This window comes from Zonotrichia leucophrys, unplaced genomic scaffold, assembly GCF_028769735.1.
Source record: "Zonotrichia leucophrys gambelii isolate GWCS_2022_RI unplaced genomic scaffold, RI_Zleu_2.0 Scaffold_293_66025, whole genome shotgun sequence".
In the NCBI taxonomy this organism is placed as follows: Eukaryota; Metazoa; Chordata; class Aves; order Passeriformes; family Passerellidae; genus Zonotrichia; species Zonotrichia leucophrys.
The window spans coordinates 50,106-66,025 of NW_026992498.1; the positions used below are offsets into that span (position 1 = coordinate 50,106).

General features: G+C 46.1%; 1 protein-coding gene across 1 annotated transcript; it reads left to right on the forward strand.

The window, feature by feature from the left end:
• Positions 1-364: 364 nt before the first annotated feature.
• Positions 365-15,533, forward strand: LOC135441437 (tonsoku-like protein; the record flags this gene model as incomplete). The annotated part of the gene is made up of 4 exons (XM_064700981.1): positions 365-420; positions 3,929-4,024; positions 10,911-11,053; positions 15,481-15,533. Coding segments are annotated over exons 1-4 (335 nt in total), but the record flags the coding sequence as incomplete, so codon positions are not given.
• Positions 15,534-15,920: the final 387 nt, after the last annotated feature.

A 15,920-nucleotide genomic window follows, 5' to 3' on the forward strand; every position in this document is an offset into this window, starting at 1 on the left:
ACTGGGAGTCACTGGGCGTTACTGGGAGCAAACTGGGATTTACTGGGCGTCACTGGGAGCAAACTGGGAGTTACTGGGAGTTACTGGGAATGAACTGGGAGCAAACTGGGATTTACTGGGCGTCACTGGGAGCAAACTGAGAGTTACTGGGAGTTACTGGGACTCACTGGGAGCCACCAGGGGGCGCCCTCCCCTCCCCGAGCCGCCGCTGAGGGCCGGGCGGAAGCGCCTTTTCCCGCCTCACCAAAGGGGCGGGACTTCGCCTCTACTGACCAATAGAAGCACCCGTTCCCGCCTCGCCGGGCGTTGATTGGTGAAGACGTTAGCACTCAGCCAATCAGAGCGCGAGGGAGGCGTGGTCTCGGCGAGCGGCGGGAATGGCGGGCGAGCTGAGCGCGGAGGCGGCGCGGGAGATCCGCCGTGAGTAGGGGCTTTCATGGCGCTGAACGCGCTTTAAACGGCTCGGGAAGGGCTCGGAGCGGGGCTGGAAGGGGGCACGGGCTCGCTCAGGGCTCCAGGAGTGACTCCCGAGCCGGAGCCTCCTCAGGAGGCCCCGCGGTCCCCTCACGATTCCCTCCCCTCAGGCCGCCATGAGCTCCGGTTCTCCTCACGGGGTTAAAAATCTTCACCCGGGGGCTTTTCAATCCCGCAAACCCCTCACAGGGGCTCAAATTCACCTCACAGGGGCTCAAATCTTCACCCGGGGGCTTTACAAACCTTCAGACTCCGCACAGGAGCTCCAGTTCCCCTCACGATTGTTTACATTTTTTTCTCGGAGCTTTTCATTCCCTCAAACCCCTCACAGGGGCTCCAATTCCTCTCACGATTGTTTAAATTATGTTTTGGGGGCTTTTCGATCCTTCAAACCCCTCACAGGAACTCAAATCCCCTCACGATTGTTTACATTTTTATTTCGGAGCTTTTCATTCCCTCAAACCTCTCACAGGAACTCAAAATCTCCTCATGATTATTTAAATTTTTATTTTGGGGCTTTTCAATCCCTCAGACCCTTCACAGGAGCTCCAAATGCTCTCACGAGTGTTTAAATTTTTATTTTGGAGCTTTTCAATCCCTCAAACCCCTCTTGGGAGCTCCAATTTCCCTCATGGGTGTTTAAATTTTTATTTTGGGGCTTTTCAATCCCTCAAACCCCTCACAGGAGCTCAAAATCCCCTCATGATTATTTAAATTTTTATTTTGGGGCTTTTCGATCCCCTCACAGGGACTCCAATTCCTCTCACGATTGTTTAAATTTTAAATTTTAGGGCTTTTCCATCCCTCAAATCCCTCTCAGGAACTCAAATTCCCCTCACGGTGCCCCCATAGGCTCAAATCCCCAAAAATCCCCTCAAAATTCTCCTTTTTTCCCCCCTCAAGACACAAAATTCTTCTTTTTTTCCCCTAGAAGGACCAAAATTCTCCTTTTTTCCCCCAGAAGGACCCAAAATTCTCCTTTTTTCCCCCAGAAGGACCCAAAATTCTCCTTTTTTCGCCCCTAAAAGGACCCAAATTCTCCTTTTTTTCCCCCAGAATGACCCAAAATTCTCCTTTTTTTCCCTCTAGAAGAACCAAAAATTCCACATTTTTCCCTCCAAAAGGATCCAAAACCCCCACAAAAATTCTTTTTTTTTTTCCACATAAGGCCCCAAACCCCCCAAATTCTCCTTTTTTTCCTCCAGTAGGCTCCAAAATCCCCCCAAATTCTCCTTTTTTCCCCAAAAAAAGTTCTTTTTTTTGCTCCAGAGGGACCCAAATCCTCCCAACTTCTTCTTTCTCTCCTGAAAATTCTCCAAAATTCTCCTTCCCCCCCCAAAAAAATTCTTTTTTTCCCCTCAAAGGGACCAAAATCTCCCCAAAATTCTCCTTTTTCCCCACAAATTCTCCTTTTTCCCCCCAAAAATTTCGTTTTTTCCCCCCAACTTTTAATCCAAGAGGATTCAAATCCCCTCAGTTTTGGGAATTTTGGAATTCCCTGGATTTTTGTGAGAATTCCATGGATTTTTTTTGGGGAATTCTCCGGATCCTTTTAGGGATTCCTGGGATTTCTGTGGGAAATTATTGGATTTTTGTAGGAAATTCCCTGGGAATTCCTTGGATCCTTTTTTGGGTTTTCCAGGATTTTTGCAAAATTCCCTGGATTTTTGTGGAAATTCCCTGAATTTTTGTGGGAATTTTCTGCATTTTTAATGGAAATTTCTTTTATTTTTTTTTTTAGGAATTCCTTTAATTTTTGTGGAAATATCTTGGATTTTTGGGGGGAATGTTCTGGATATTTTTTCCCTGGATTTTTGTGGGAATTCCTTGGATTTTTGTGGCAATTTTCTGCATTTTTATGGAAATTTCTTTTATTTTTTTTTTAGGAATTCTTTTAATTTTTGTGGAAATATCTTGGATTTTTGGGGGGAATTTTCTGGATATTTTTTCCCTGGATTTTTGTGGGAATTCCCTGAATTTTTATGTAAATTTCTTTGACTTTTTTTTAGGAATACTTTAATTTTTGTGGAAATATCTTGGATTTTTTTGGGGGAATGTTCTGGATATTTTTTCCCTGGATTTTTGTGGGAATTTTCTGGATTTTTATGGAAATTTATTTGATTTTTTTTTTAGGAAATCCTTTAATTTTTGTGGAAATATCTTGGATTTTTTTGGGGAAATTTTCTGGATATTTTTTCCCAGGATTTTTTGTGCGAATTCCTTGGATATTTTTGGGGAATTCTCTGGATTTTTATGGAAATTTCTTTTTTTTCTTTTTTTTTTTAGGAATTCCTTTAATTTTTGTGGAATTATCTTGGATTTTTCGGGGGAAATTTTCTGGATATTTTTTCCCTGGATTTTTCTGGGAATTTCCCAGACTTTTATGGAAATTTCTTTTATTTTTTTTTTTAGGAATCCCTTTAATTTTTATGGCAATATCTTGGATTTTGTGGGGAATTTTCTGGATTTTTTTTCCTGGATTTTTGTGGGAATTCTCTGGATTTTGATGAGAATTTCTTTGTTGTTTTTTTAGGAAATCTTTTAATTCTTGTGGAATTATCTTGGATTTTTCGGGGGAAATTTTCTGGATTTTTTTTCTGGATTTTTTGGGATTTTTCCAGACTTTTATGGAAATTTCTTTTATTTTTTTTTTTAGGAATCCCTTTAATTTTTATGGCAATATCTTGGATTTTTCGGGGGAAATTTCTCAATTTTTATGGGAACTCCCTGGATTTTTGTGGGAATTTCTTGGATTTGGTTTTGGCAATTCCCAAGATTTAAATGGGAATTCCTTTGACTTTTTGTTTGGGAATTGTTTCCATTTTTGTGGGAATTTCTTGGATTTTTTCTGGGGAACTTTCTGGATTTTTGTGGGAATTTCCCAGACTTTTATGGAAATTTCTTTGATTTATTTTTTTTTAGGAATTCTTTCAATTTTTGTGGGAATTTCTTGGATTTTTTTTTGGCAATTCCCAAGATTTAAATGGGAATTCCTTTGACTTTTTCTTTAGGAATTTTTTTCCATTTTTGTGGGAATTTCTTGGATTTTTTCTGGGGAATTTTTCTGGATTTTTGTGGGAATTTCCCAGACTTTTATGGGAATTTCTTTGATTTATTTTTTTTTAGGAATTCTTTCAATTTTTGTGGGAATTTCTTGGATTTTGTGGGAATTTCTTGGATTTTTGTGGAATTCCCTGGATTTTTGTGGGAATTTCTTGGATTTGTTTTTGGCAATTCCCAAGACTTAAATGGGAATTCCTTTGACTTTTTCTTTAGGAATTTTTTCCATTTTTGTGGGAATTCCCTGGATTTTTGTAGGAAATCCCTGGATTCTTGTGACAATTCCCTAAAAAATCCCCCCCTATTAGAAACAACCCAATCCCACCTTTCCCCACCCCAAATTCCCATTTTTTTTTCCCCAATTTTAATTTATTTTGGGAATTTTTTTGGGCAGAGCTGGAGAAATCCAAGGAGAAATCGCGGCGGGTCGGGAACGTGGCCGAGGAGGCGGCGGCGTGCAACCGCATGGGGGAGATCCTGGCTGCAAATGGTGAGGGAATTCCTGGGAAAAATGGGAATTCTGGGCTGGGAAATTGGGAATTCAAACTGGGAATGGGGCTGGGGAGATCCTGGCTGCAAATGGTGAGGGAATTCCTGGGAAAAATGGGAATTCTGGGCTGGGAAATTGGGAATTCAAACTGGGAATGGGGCTGGAGAGATCCTGGCTGCAAATGGTGAGGGAATTCCTGGGAAAAATGGGAATTCTGGGCTGGGATAAATGGGAATTCAAACTGGGAATGGGGCTGGGGAGATCCTGGCTGCAAATGGTGAAGGAATTCCTGGGAAAAATGCATTTTTCCCAAATGGGATAAATGGGAATTCAAACTGGGAATGGGAAATTTGGAATGGGGCTGGGAATGGGAAATTGGGAATGGCCTGGAAATGGAACTGGGAATGGGAAACTGGGAATGGGAAACTGGGAATGGGGCTGGGGAGATCCTGGCTGCAAACGGTGAGGGAATTCCTGGGAAAAATGGGAATTCTGAACTGGGAAAATGGGAATTGTGAGAATTCAAACTGGGAATGGGGCTGGGGAGATCCTGGCTGCAAATGGTGAGGGAATTCCTGGGAATTCCGGGGAAAAATGGGAATTCTGGGCTGGGAAATTGGGAATTCAAACTGGGAATGGGGCTGGAGAGATCCTGGCTGCAAATGGTGAGGGAATTCCTGGGAAAAATGGGAATTCTGGGCTGGGATAAATGGGAATTGTGAGAATTCAAGGTGAGGGAATTCCTGGGAAAAATGGGAATTCCGGGCTGGGAAACTGGGAATTGTGAGAATTCAAACTGGGAATGGGAATGGGAAACTGGGAATGGGGCTGGGGAGATCCTGGCTGCAAATGGTGAGGGAATTCCTGGGAAAAATGGGAATTCCGGGCTGGGATAAATGGGAATTGTGAGAATTCAAACTGGGAATGGGGCTGGGGAGATCCTGGCTGCAAACGGTGAGGGAATTCCTGGGAAAAATGGGAATTCTGGGCTGGAAATGGGGCTGGGAATGGAACTGGGAATACAAACTGGGAAACTGGGAATGGGAAACTGGGAAACTGGAAATTGGAAATGGGGCTGGGAGATCCTGGCTGCAAATGGTGAGGCAATTCCGGGGAAAAATGGGAATTCTGGGCTGGGATAAATGGGAATTGTGAGAATTCAAACTGGGAATGGGGCTGGGGAGATCCTGGCTGCAAATGGTGAGGGAATTCCTGGGAAAAATGGGAATTCTGGGCTGGGAAACTGGGAATGGAACTGGGAATGGGGCTGGGAAAATGGGAATTCAATCTGGGAAAAGTGGGAATGGGAATGGGACTGGAGAGATCCTGGCTCCAAATGGTGAGGGAATTCCTGGGAAAAATGGGAATTACAGACTGGGAAATTGGGAATGGGAATGGGAAACTGGGAATGGGAAATTGGGAATGGGGCTGGAGAGATCCTGGCTGTAAACGGTGAGGGAATTCCAGGGAAAAATGGGAATTCTGGGCTGGGATAAATGGGAATTGTGAGAGTTCAAACTGGGAATGGGGCTGGGGAGATCCTGGCTGCAAATGGTGAGGGAATTCCTGGGAAAAATGGGAATTCTGGGCTGGGATAAATGGGAATTGTGAGAGTTCAAACTGGGAATGGGAAACTAGGAAACTGGGAATTCAAACTGGGAAAAATGGGAATGGGAATGGGAAACTGGGGATGGGAAACTGGGAATGGGGCTGAGAAACTGGGAAAGTGACTGGGAAGGGGAAAGGAAATTGGGAATGGGAAATAGGGAATGGAATCAGGAATGGGAAACTGGGAATTCAAACTGGGAAACTGGGAGTGGGAATGGGAATTGTGAGAGTTCAAACTGGGAATGGGGTTGGGGAGATCCTGGCTGCAAATGGTGAGGGAATTCCTGGGAAAAATGGGAATTCTGGGCTGGGAAACTGGGAATGGAACTGGGAATGGGGCTGGGAAACTGGGAATTCAAACTGGGAAAAATGGGAATGGGAATGGGAAACTGGGGATGGAACTGGGAATGGGGCTGGGGAGATCCTGGCTGCAAATGGTGAGGGAATTCCTGGGAAAAATGGGAATTCTGGGCTGGGATAAATGGGAATTGTGAGAATTCAAACTGGGAATGGGGCTGGGGAGATCCTGGCTGCAAATGGTGAGGGAATTCCTGGGAAAAATGGGAATTCTGGGCTGGGATTAATGGGAATTGTGAGAATTCAAACTGGGAATGGGGCTGGAGAGATCCTGGCTGCAAATGGTGAGGGAATTCCAGGGAAAAATGGGAATTCTGAGCTGGGATAAATGGGAATTGTGAACTGGGAAGTTGGGAATGGAGCTGGGAAAAGTGGGAATGGGAAGCTGGAAATGGGACTCGGAAAAGTGGGAATTCAAAGTGGGAAGGGGAAACTGGGAATGGGAATGGGAAGCTGGGAATGGGACTGGAAATGGGAAATTGGATTTTTGGTGGGATCAGGGCTGTGGGATATCAGGATTATGGGATATCAGGGTATGGGATATCAGGGTATGGGATATCAGGGCTGTGGGATATCAGGGTATGGGATATCAGGGATATCAGGGTATATTAGATCAGTGTTTATAGAATCAGGGCTGTGGGATCTCAGGGCTATGGGATATCAGGGCTATGGGATATCAGGGTTTATAAGATCAGGGTTTATAGAATCAGGGCTATGGGATATCCGGGTTTATGGGATCAGTGCTATGGGATATCAGGGTTTATAGGATATAATGGTTTATAGGATCAGGGCTATGGAATATCAGGGCTGTGGGATATCAGGGTTGTGGGATCAGGGCTATGGTATATCAGGGCTATGGGATATCTGGGCTGTGGGATATCAGGGTTTATGGGATCAGGGTTTATAGGATCAGGGCTATGGGATATCAGGGTATGGGATATCAGGGATATCAGGGTTTATAGCATATCAGGGTTTATAGGATCAGGCCTATAGGATATCAGTGTTTATAGGATCAGGGCTGTGGGATATCAGGGTTTATAGGATATCAGGGTTTATAGGATCAGGGCTGTGGGATATCAGGGATATCAGGGTTGTGGGATATCAGTGTTTATAAGATCAGGGTTTATAGGATTAGGGCTGTGGGATATCAGGGATCAGGGCTGTGGGATATCAGGGCTATGGGATATCAAGGTTTATAGGATCAGGATTTATGGGATATTCCCCATTCCAGGCCGTTTCCAGGAGGCCCTGGCCCAGCACCGGGAGGAGCTGCAGCTCCTGCAGGGCTCGGGGCTGTGGGATATCAGGGCTGTGGGATATCAGGGTATGGGATATCAGGGTATGGGATATCAGGGTATGGGATATCAGGGTATGGGATATCAGGGCTGTGGGATATCAGGGTATGGGATATCAGGGTATGGGATATCAGGGTATGGGATATCAGGGTATGGGATATCAGGGTATGGGATATCAGGGTATGGGATATCAGGGCTGTGGGATATCAGGGCTGTGGGATATCAGGGTATGGGATATCAGGGTATGGGATATCAGGGTATGGGATATCAGGGCTGTGGGATATCAGGGTATGGGATATCAGGGCTGTGGGATATCAGGGCTGTGGGATATCAGGGTTTACAGGATCAGGGTCTATAGGATATCAGGGTTTATAGGATCAGGACTGTGGGATATCAGGGTTTATAGGATCAGGGCTGTGGGATATCAGGGATATCTGTGTTTATAGGATATCAGGGTTTATAGGATCAGGATTTATAGGATCAGGGCTATGGGATATCAGGTTTATAGTATATCAGGGTTTATGGGATATCAGGGTTTATAGGATATCAGGGTTTATAGGATCAGGGCTGTGGGATATCAGTGTTTATAGGATATCAGTGTTTATAGGATCAGGGTTTATAGGATATCAGGGTTTACGGGATATTCCCCATTCCAGGCCGTTTCCAGGAGGCCCTGGCCCAGCACCGGGAGGAGCTGCAGCTCCTGCAGGGCTCGGGCTGTGGGATATCAGGGCTGTGGGATATCAGGGTATGGGATATCAGGGTATGGGATATCAGGGTTATGGGATATCAGGGTATGGGATATCGGGGATATCAGGGCTGTGGGATATCAGGGCTGTGGGATATCAGGGTATGGGATATCAGGGCTGTGGGATATCAGGGTTTATAGGATCAGGGCTATGGAATATCAGGGTTTATAGGATATAATGGTTTATAGGATCAGAGCTATGGGATATCAGGCCTATGGGATATCAGGGCTATGGGATATCAGGGTTTATGGGATATCAGGGTTTATAGGATCAGGGCTATGGGATATCAGGGTTTATAAGATCAGGGATTATAGGATCAGGGCTATGGGATATCAGGGCTGTGGGATATCAGGGTTTATGGGATCAGGGTTTATAGGATCAGGGCTATGGATATCAGGGTATGGGATATCAGGGATATCAGGGTTTATAGGATCAAGGCTATGGGATATCAGGGTATGGGATATCAGGGCTGTGGGATATCAGGGCTGTGGGATATCAGGGTTTATGGGATATCAGGGTTTATAGGATCAGGGCTGTGGGATATCAGTGTTTATAGGATCAGTGTTTATAGGATCAGGGTTTATAGGATCAGGGTTTATGGGATATCAGGGTTTACGGGATATTCCCCATTCCAGGCCGTTTCCAGGAGGCCCTGGCCCAGCACCGGGAGGAGCTGCAGCTCCTGCAGGGCTCCGGGGCTGTGGGATATCAGGGCTGTGGGATATCAGGGATATCAGGGCTGTGGGATATCAGTGCTGTGGGATATCAGGGCTGTGGGATATCAGGGTATGGGATATCAGGGATATCAGGGCTGTGGGATATCAGGGCTGTGGGATATCAGGGTATGGGATATCAGGGATATCAGGGCTGTGGGATATCAGGGCTGTGGGATATCAGGGTTTATGGGATATCAGGGTTTATAGGATCAGGGCTATGGGGTATCAGGGTTTATAGGATATAATGGTTTATAGGATCAGGGCTATGGGATATCAGGGCTATGGGATATCATGGTTTATGGAATCAGGGCTATGGGATATTAGTGTTTATAGGATCAGCTGTGGGATATCTGGGCTATGGTATATCTGGGCTATGGTATATCAGGGCTATGGGATATCAGGTTTATAGGATCAGGGTTTACGGGATATTTCCCTTTCCAGGCCGTTTCCAGGAGGCCCTGGCCCAGCACCGGGAGGAGCTGCAGCTCCTGCAGAGCTCGGGGCTGTGGGATATCAGGGCTGTGGGATATCAGGGTATGGGATATCAGGGCTGTGGGATATCAGTGCTGTGGATATCAGGGACATGGGATATAATGGTTTATAGGATCAGGGCTATGGGATATCAGGGTTTATAGGATCAGGGCTGTGGGATATCTGGGATATCAGGGCTGTGGGATATCAGTGTTTATAGGATATCAGGGTTTATAGGATCAAGGCTGTGGGATATCCCGGCTGTGGGATATCAGGGTTTATAGGATATCAGGGTTTATAGGATCAGGGTTTATAGGATATCAGGGTTTATAGGATCAGAGTGTGGGATATCAGGGCTATGCATATCAGGGTTTATAGGATCAGGGTTTATAGGATATCAGGGTTTGTAGGATCAGCGTTTATAGGATCAGGGCTGTGGGATATCAGGGTTTATAGGATATCAGTGTTTATAGGATATCAGGGTTTATAGGATCAGGATTTATGGGATATCAATGTTTATAGGATATCAGGGTTTATAGGATCAGGATTTATGGGATATCAATGTTTATAGGATATCAGGGTTTATAGGATCAGGGCTGTGGGATATCAGGGATATCAGGGCTGTGGGATATCAGGGTTTATAGGATCAGGGCTATGGGATATCAGGGCTATGGGATATCAGGGTTTATGGGATCAGGGTTTATAGGATCAGGGCTATGGGATATCAGGGTATGGGATATCAGGGATATCAGGGTTTATAGGATCAGGCCTATGGGATATCAGGGTTTATAGGATCAGGGCTATGGGATATCTGGGCTGTGGGATATCAGGGTTTATAGGATCAGGGCTGTGGGATATCAGTGCTGTGGGATATCAGGGTTTATAGGATATAATGGTTTATAGGATCACGGTTGTGGGATATCAGTGTTTATAGGATCAGGGTTTATAGGATCAGGGTTTATGGGATATCAGGGTTTACGGGATATTCCCCATTCCAGGCCGTTTCCAGGAGGCCCTGGCCCAGCACCGGGAGGAGCTGCAGCTCCTGCAGGGCTCCGGGGCTGTGGGATATCAGGGCTGTGGGATATCAGGGATATCAGGGCTGTGGGATATCAGTGCTGTGGGATATCAGGGCTGTGGGATATCAGGGTATGGGATATCAGGGATATCAGGGCTGTGGGATATCAGGGCTGTGGGATATCAGGGTATGGGATATCAGGGATATCAGGGCTGTGGGATATCAGGGCTGTGGGATATCAGGGTTTATGGGATATCAGGGTTTATAGGATCAGGGCTATGGGGTATCAGGGTTTATAGGATATAATGGTTTATAGGATCAGGGCTATGGGATATCAGGGCTATGGGATATCATGGTTTATGGAATCAGGGCTATGGGATATTAGTGTTTATAGGATCAGGCTGTGGGATATCTGGGCTATGGTATATCTGGGCTATGGTATATCAGGGCTATGGGATATCAGGGTTTATAGGATCAGGGTTTACGGGATATTTCCCTTTCCAGGCCGTTTCCAGGAGGCCCTGGCCCAGCACCGGGAGGAGCTGCAGCTCCTGCAGGGCTCCGGGGCTGTGGGATATCAGGGCTTGTGGATATCAGTGTTTATGGGATATCAGGGTTTATAGGATATCAGGGTTTATAGGATCAGGATTTATGGGATATTCCCCATTCCAGGCCGTTTCCAGGCGGCCCTGGCCCAGCACCGGGAGGAGCTGCAGCTCCTGCAGGGCTCCGGGGACGCCCTGGGCTGCGCCGTCGCTCACCGCAAGGTCGGGGAGCGCCTGGCTGAGCTGCGCTGCTTCCCTCAGGCTCTGCAGGTGAGGAAATCTGGGAATTTGGGGAATTCTGGGAATTCTGGGAATTCTGGGAATGATGGGGAGGGGTTTGGGGGGGTTTGGAAAAGGGGGAAATCAGGAAAATGGGAGAATTGGGAGCGCCTGGCTGAGCTGCACTGCTTCCCTCAGGCTCTGCAGGTGAGGGGGAACAGGAAATCTGGGAATTTCAGCAATTTTGGGAATTCTGGGAATGTTGGGGAGGGGTTTGGGAAAGGGGGAAAATGGGAAAATTGGGAGCGCCTGGCTGAGCTGCGCTGCTTCCCTCAGGCTCTGCAGGTGAGGAAATTTGGGAATTTCGGGAATTTTGGGAATTCTGGGAGTGTTGTAGAGGGGTTTAGGAAAGGGGGGAAAGCAGGAAAATGGGAAAACTGGGAGCGCCTGGTTGAGCTGCACTGCTTCCCTCAGGCTCTGCAGGTGAGGAAATTTGGGAATTTCGGGAATTTTGGGAATTCTGGGAATGTTGGGAATGTTGGGGAGGGGTTTGGAGGGGTTTGGGAAAGGGGAAATCCGGAAAATGGGAAAATTGGGAGCGCCTGGCTGAGCTGCGCTGCTTCCCTCAGGCTCTGCAGGTGAGGGGAAACAGGAAATCTGGGAATGTTGGGAATTTTGGGAATTTTGGGAATGTTTTGAGGGGTTTGGGAAAGGGGGAAAATGGGAACATTGGGAGCGCCTGGTTGAGCTGCACTGCTTCCCTCAGGCTCTGCAGGTGAGGAAATCTGGGAATTTCTGGGAATTCTGGGAATTCTGGGAATTCTGGGATTGGGTTTCGAGCAGTTTGGAAAAGGGGGAAAGCGGGAAAATGGGAAAATTGGGAGCGCCTGGCTGAGCTGCACTGCTTCCCTCAGGCTCTGCAGGTGAGGAAATTTGGGAATTTCGGGAATTTTGGGAATTCTGGGAATGTTGGGGAGGGGTTTGGGAAAGGGGGAAAATGGGAAAATTGGGAGCGCCTGGCTGAGCTGCGCTGCTTCCCTCAGGCTCTGCAGGTGAGGGGGAATTTGGGAAAATTTGGGAATTTCGGGAATTCTGGGAATTCTGGGATTGGGTTTGGAGCAGTTTGGAAAAGGGGGAAAGCGGGAAAATGGGAAAATTGGGAGCGCCTGGCTGAGCTGCACTGCTTCCCTCAGGCTCTGCAGGTGAGGGGAATGGGAAAATTTGGGAATTTCGGGAATTTCAGGAAGTTTGGGAATTCTGGGAATGTTGGGGAGGGGTTTGGGAAAGGGGGAAAGCGGGAAAATGGGAAAATTTGGAACACCTGGCTGAGCTGCACTGCTTCCCTCAGGCTCTGCAGGTGAGGAAATTTGGGAATTTCGGGAATTCTGGGAATTCTGGGAATGATGGGGAGGGGTTTGGAGGGGTTTGGGAAAGGGGGAAAGCGGGAAAATGGGAAAATTGGGAGCGCCTGGCTGAGCTGCGCTGCTTCCCTCAGGCTCTGCAGGTGAGGAAATTTGGGAAATTTGGGAATTTCGGGAATTTTGGGAATTCTGGGAATGTTGGGGAGGGGTTTGGGAAAGGGGGAAAGCGGGAAAATGGGAAAATTTGGAGCGCCTGGTTGAGCTCTAGAGATTCCCTAAAAGTGAGGGAAATGGGGGAATTTTGGAATTTTGGGATTTTTTTGGGATTGTGGGATTGGTTTTGGGAACGTGGGATTGGAATTTTGGGACTTGGGGAATTTTGGGAACCCAAATTTCCATTCCTGGAGTGCTAAAATGCATTCGTAGAACCGCCAAAATCCCTTCCCAGATTCCCAAATTTCCAATCCCAGATTCCCAAATCCAGCCCTGAAATTCCCAAATTTCCAATCTCAGAATTCCCCAAATTCCAGTCCCAGGTTCTCAAAATCCAATACCAAATTCCCAAAGTCTGATCCCGCATTCCCCAATCTCACAATTCCCAAATTTCCACTTCCAGAATTCCCCAAATCCAATCCCAAATTCCCAAAATTCCAATTTCAGAATCCCAAAATTCCAGTCCCAGAATCTCCAAAATTCCACTCCCAGAATTCCCCAAATCCAATCCCAAATTCCCAAAATTCCAATTCCAAATTCCTCTCCCACAATTCCCCAAAATCTAATCCCAGATCCCACAAATTCCAATCCAGAAATTTTCCAGAAATCCAATCCCAGATTCCCAAAATTCCAATCCCAGAATTCCCCAAAATCTAATCCCAGATCCCACAAATTCCAATCCAAAAATTTCCAGGAATCCCATCCCGAATTCCCAAAATTCCAATCCCAAATTCCCCAAAATCCAATCCCAGAATCCCAAAATTCCAATCCCAGATTCCCAAATCCCCTGGGAATGTTGGGAGGGGATTTGGAGGAGAGAAATTGGGAAAAATGAAATTTGGGAATTCCTGGCTCTGAGCTTTGCAGGTTCCCCAGACCCTGCAGGTGAGGAAAAATGGGAATTTTGGGAATTCTGGGAATTTTGGGAATGTTGAGAAGGGGTTTGGAAGGGGTTGGGAAGGGATTTGAGGAGACTTGGATTGGAATTTTGGGAATTTGGAAGTGGATTTGGGGATTCTAGGGATGGATTTGGGGAGTTTTGGAGAGGAGTTTGGGTGGGAATTTGGGAATCCAAAATTCCCAAAATTCCAATCCCAAATTCCCATCCCCATCTCCAGCCCCTCTCCCTGCCCTGGCCTCTCTCCGACCCCTCAGAGCAGCAAATTCCTCCCAATTTCCCCAAATTTTCTCCAAATTTCACCCAATTTTTTTTTGTTTTTTCCCCAAATTTCTCCCCAAATTCCCGATTTTCCCCATTTTTAACCAATTTCCCCCTTTTTTCCCCATTTTTAACCAATTTTTCTCCCCATTTTCCATCCCCACCTCCATCCCCTCTCCCTGCCCTGGCGTCTCTGGGACCCCTCAGAGCAGCAAATTCCTCCCAATTTCCCCAAATTTCTCCCAATTTCACCCAATTTTTTCCCAAATTTTTCCCAATTTTTTCCCATTTCCTCCCAATTTTTCCCTTTTTCCCCATTTTTAACCAATTTCCCCTTTTTTTCCCCATTTTCCCCCCATATTTCCCACCCCACTTCCAGCACTCCTGGCGTCTCTGGGACCCCTCAGAGCAGCAAATTCCTCCCAATTTCCCCAAATTTTCTCCAAATTTCTCCCAATTTTTTTTGTTTTTTCCCCAAATTTCTCCCAAAATTCCCAATTTTCCCCATTTTTAACCAATTTCCCTGTTTTTTCCCCCATTTTCCCCCATCCCCAGCTGCAGCTCCTGTCCCTGCCCCGTTCCCTCAGTGCCCCAGCAGAGCAGCAGCGCTCCTGATTTTTCTCCTGATTTTTCCCATTTTTTATCCTTTTCCACCCAATTTTTTTCCCAAATCCTCCCAAATTTCTCCCAATTTTTCCCTTTTTCCCCATTTTTAACCAATTCTCCCTGTTTTTAACCAATTTTCCCCCATTTTTCCCCCATTTTCCCAGCCCCAGCTCCAGCACCACTGTCGGACTCGGACCCCTCAGAGCAGCAAATTCCTCCCAATTTCCCCAAATTTTCTCCAAATTTCTCCCAATTTTTTTTGTTTTTTCCCCAAATTTCTCCCAAAATTCCCAATTTTCCCCATTTTTAACCAATTTCCCCCTTTTTCCCCCCATTTTTCCCCCTTTTTTCCCCCATTTTCCCATCCCCATCTCCATCCCCTCTCCCTGCCCTGGCGTCTCTGGGACCCCTCAGAGCAGCAAATTCCTCCCAATTTCCCCCAATTTTCTCCAAATTTCACCCTTTTTTTTTGTTTTTTTTCCCAAATTTCTCCCCAAATTCCCAATTTTCCCCATTTTTAACCAATTTCCCCCTTTTTCCCCCATTTTTTACCAATTTTTCTCCCCATTTTCTCATCCCCTCTCCCTGCCCTGGCCTCTCTCAGACCCCTCAGAGCAGCAAATTCCTCCCAATTTCCCCAAATTCCTCCCAATTTCACCCAATTTTTTTTGTTTTTTTCCCCAAATTGTCCCAAAATTCCCAATTTTTTCCATTTTTAACCAATTTCCCCCTTTTTTCCCCATTTTTTACCAATTTTTCTCCCCATTTTTCCCCCATTTTCCCAGCCCCAGCTCCACACCACTGCCGGACTCCGACCCCTCAGAGCAGCAAATTCCTCCCAATTTCCCCAAATTTTCCCCAAATTTCACCCAATTTTTTTTGTTTTTTTCCCAAATTTCTCCCAAAGTTCCCGATTTTCCCCATTTTTAACCAATTTCCCCTTTTTTTTCCCCATTTTTCCCTCATTTCCCCCATCTCCATCCCCTCTCCCTGCCCTGGCCTCTCTCAGACCCCTCAGAGCAGCAAATTCCTCCCAATTTCCCCAAATTTTCTCCAAATTTCTCCCAATTTTTTTTGTTTTTTCCCCAAATTTCTCCCAAAATTCCCATTTTAACCAATTTCCCTGTTTTTTCCCCCAGCACCAGCTGCAGCACCTGTCCCTGGTGCGCTCCCTCAGCGACCCTGTGGAGCAGCAAATTCCTCCCAATTTCCCCAAATTTTCTCCAAATTTCCCCAAATTTTCTCCAATTTTTTCCCAATTTTTTTTGTTTTTTTCCCAATTTTCTCCAAAATTCCTCATTTTTAACCAATTTCCCTGTTTTTCTCCCCAATTTCAGCACCAGCTGCAGCTCCTGTCCCTGCCCCGTTCCCTCAGTGACCCCTCAGAGCAGCAAATTCCTCCCAATTTCCTCCAATTTTCTCCCAATTTCCCCAAATTTTCTCCAAATTTCTCCCAATTTTTTTTGTTTTTTTCCCCAAATTTCTCCCCAAATTCCCAATTTTCCCCATTTTTAACCAATTTCCCCCTTTTTTTCCCCTTTTTTTTCCCCATTTTTCCCCCATCCCCATCTCCATCCCC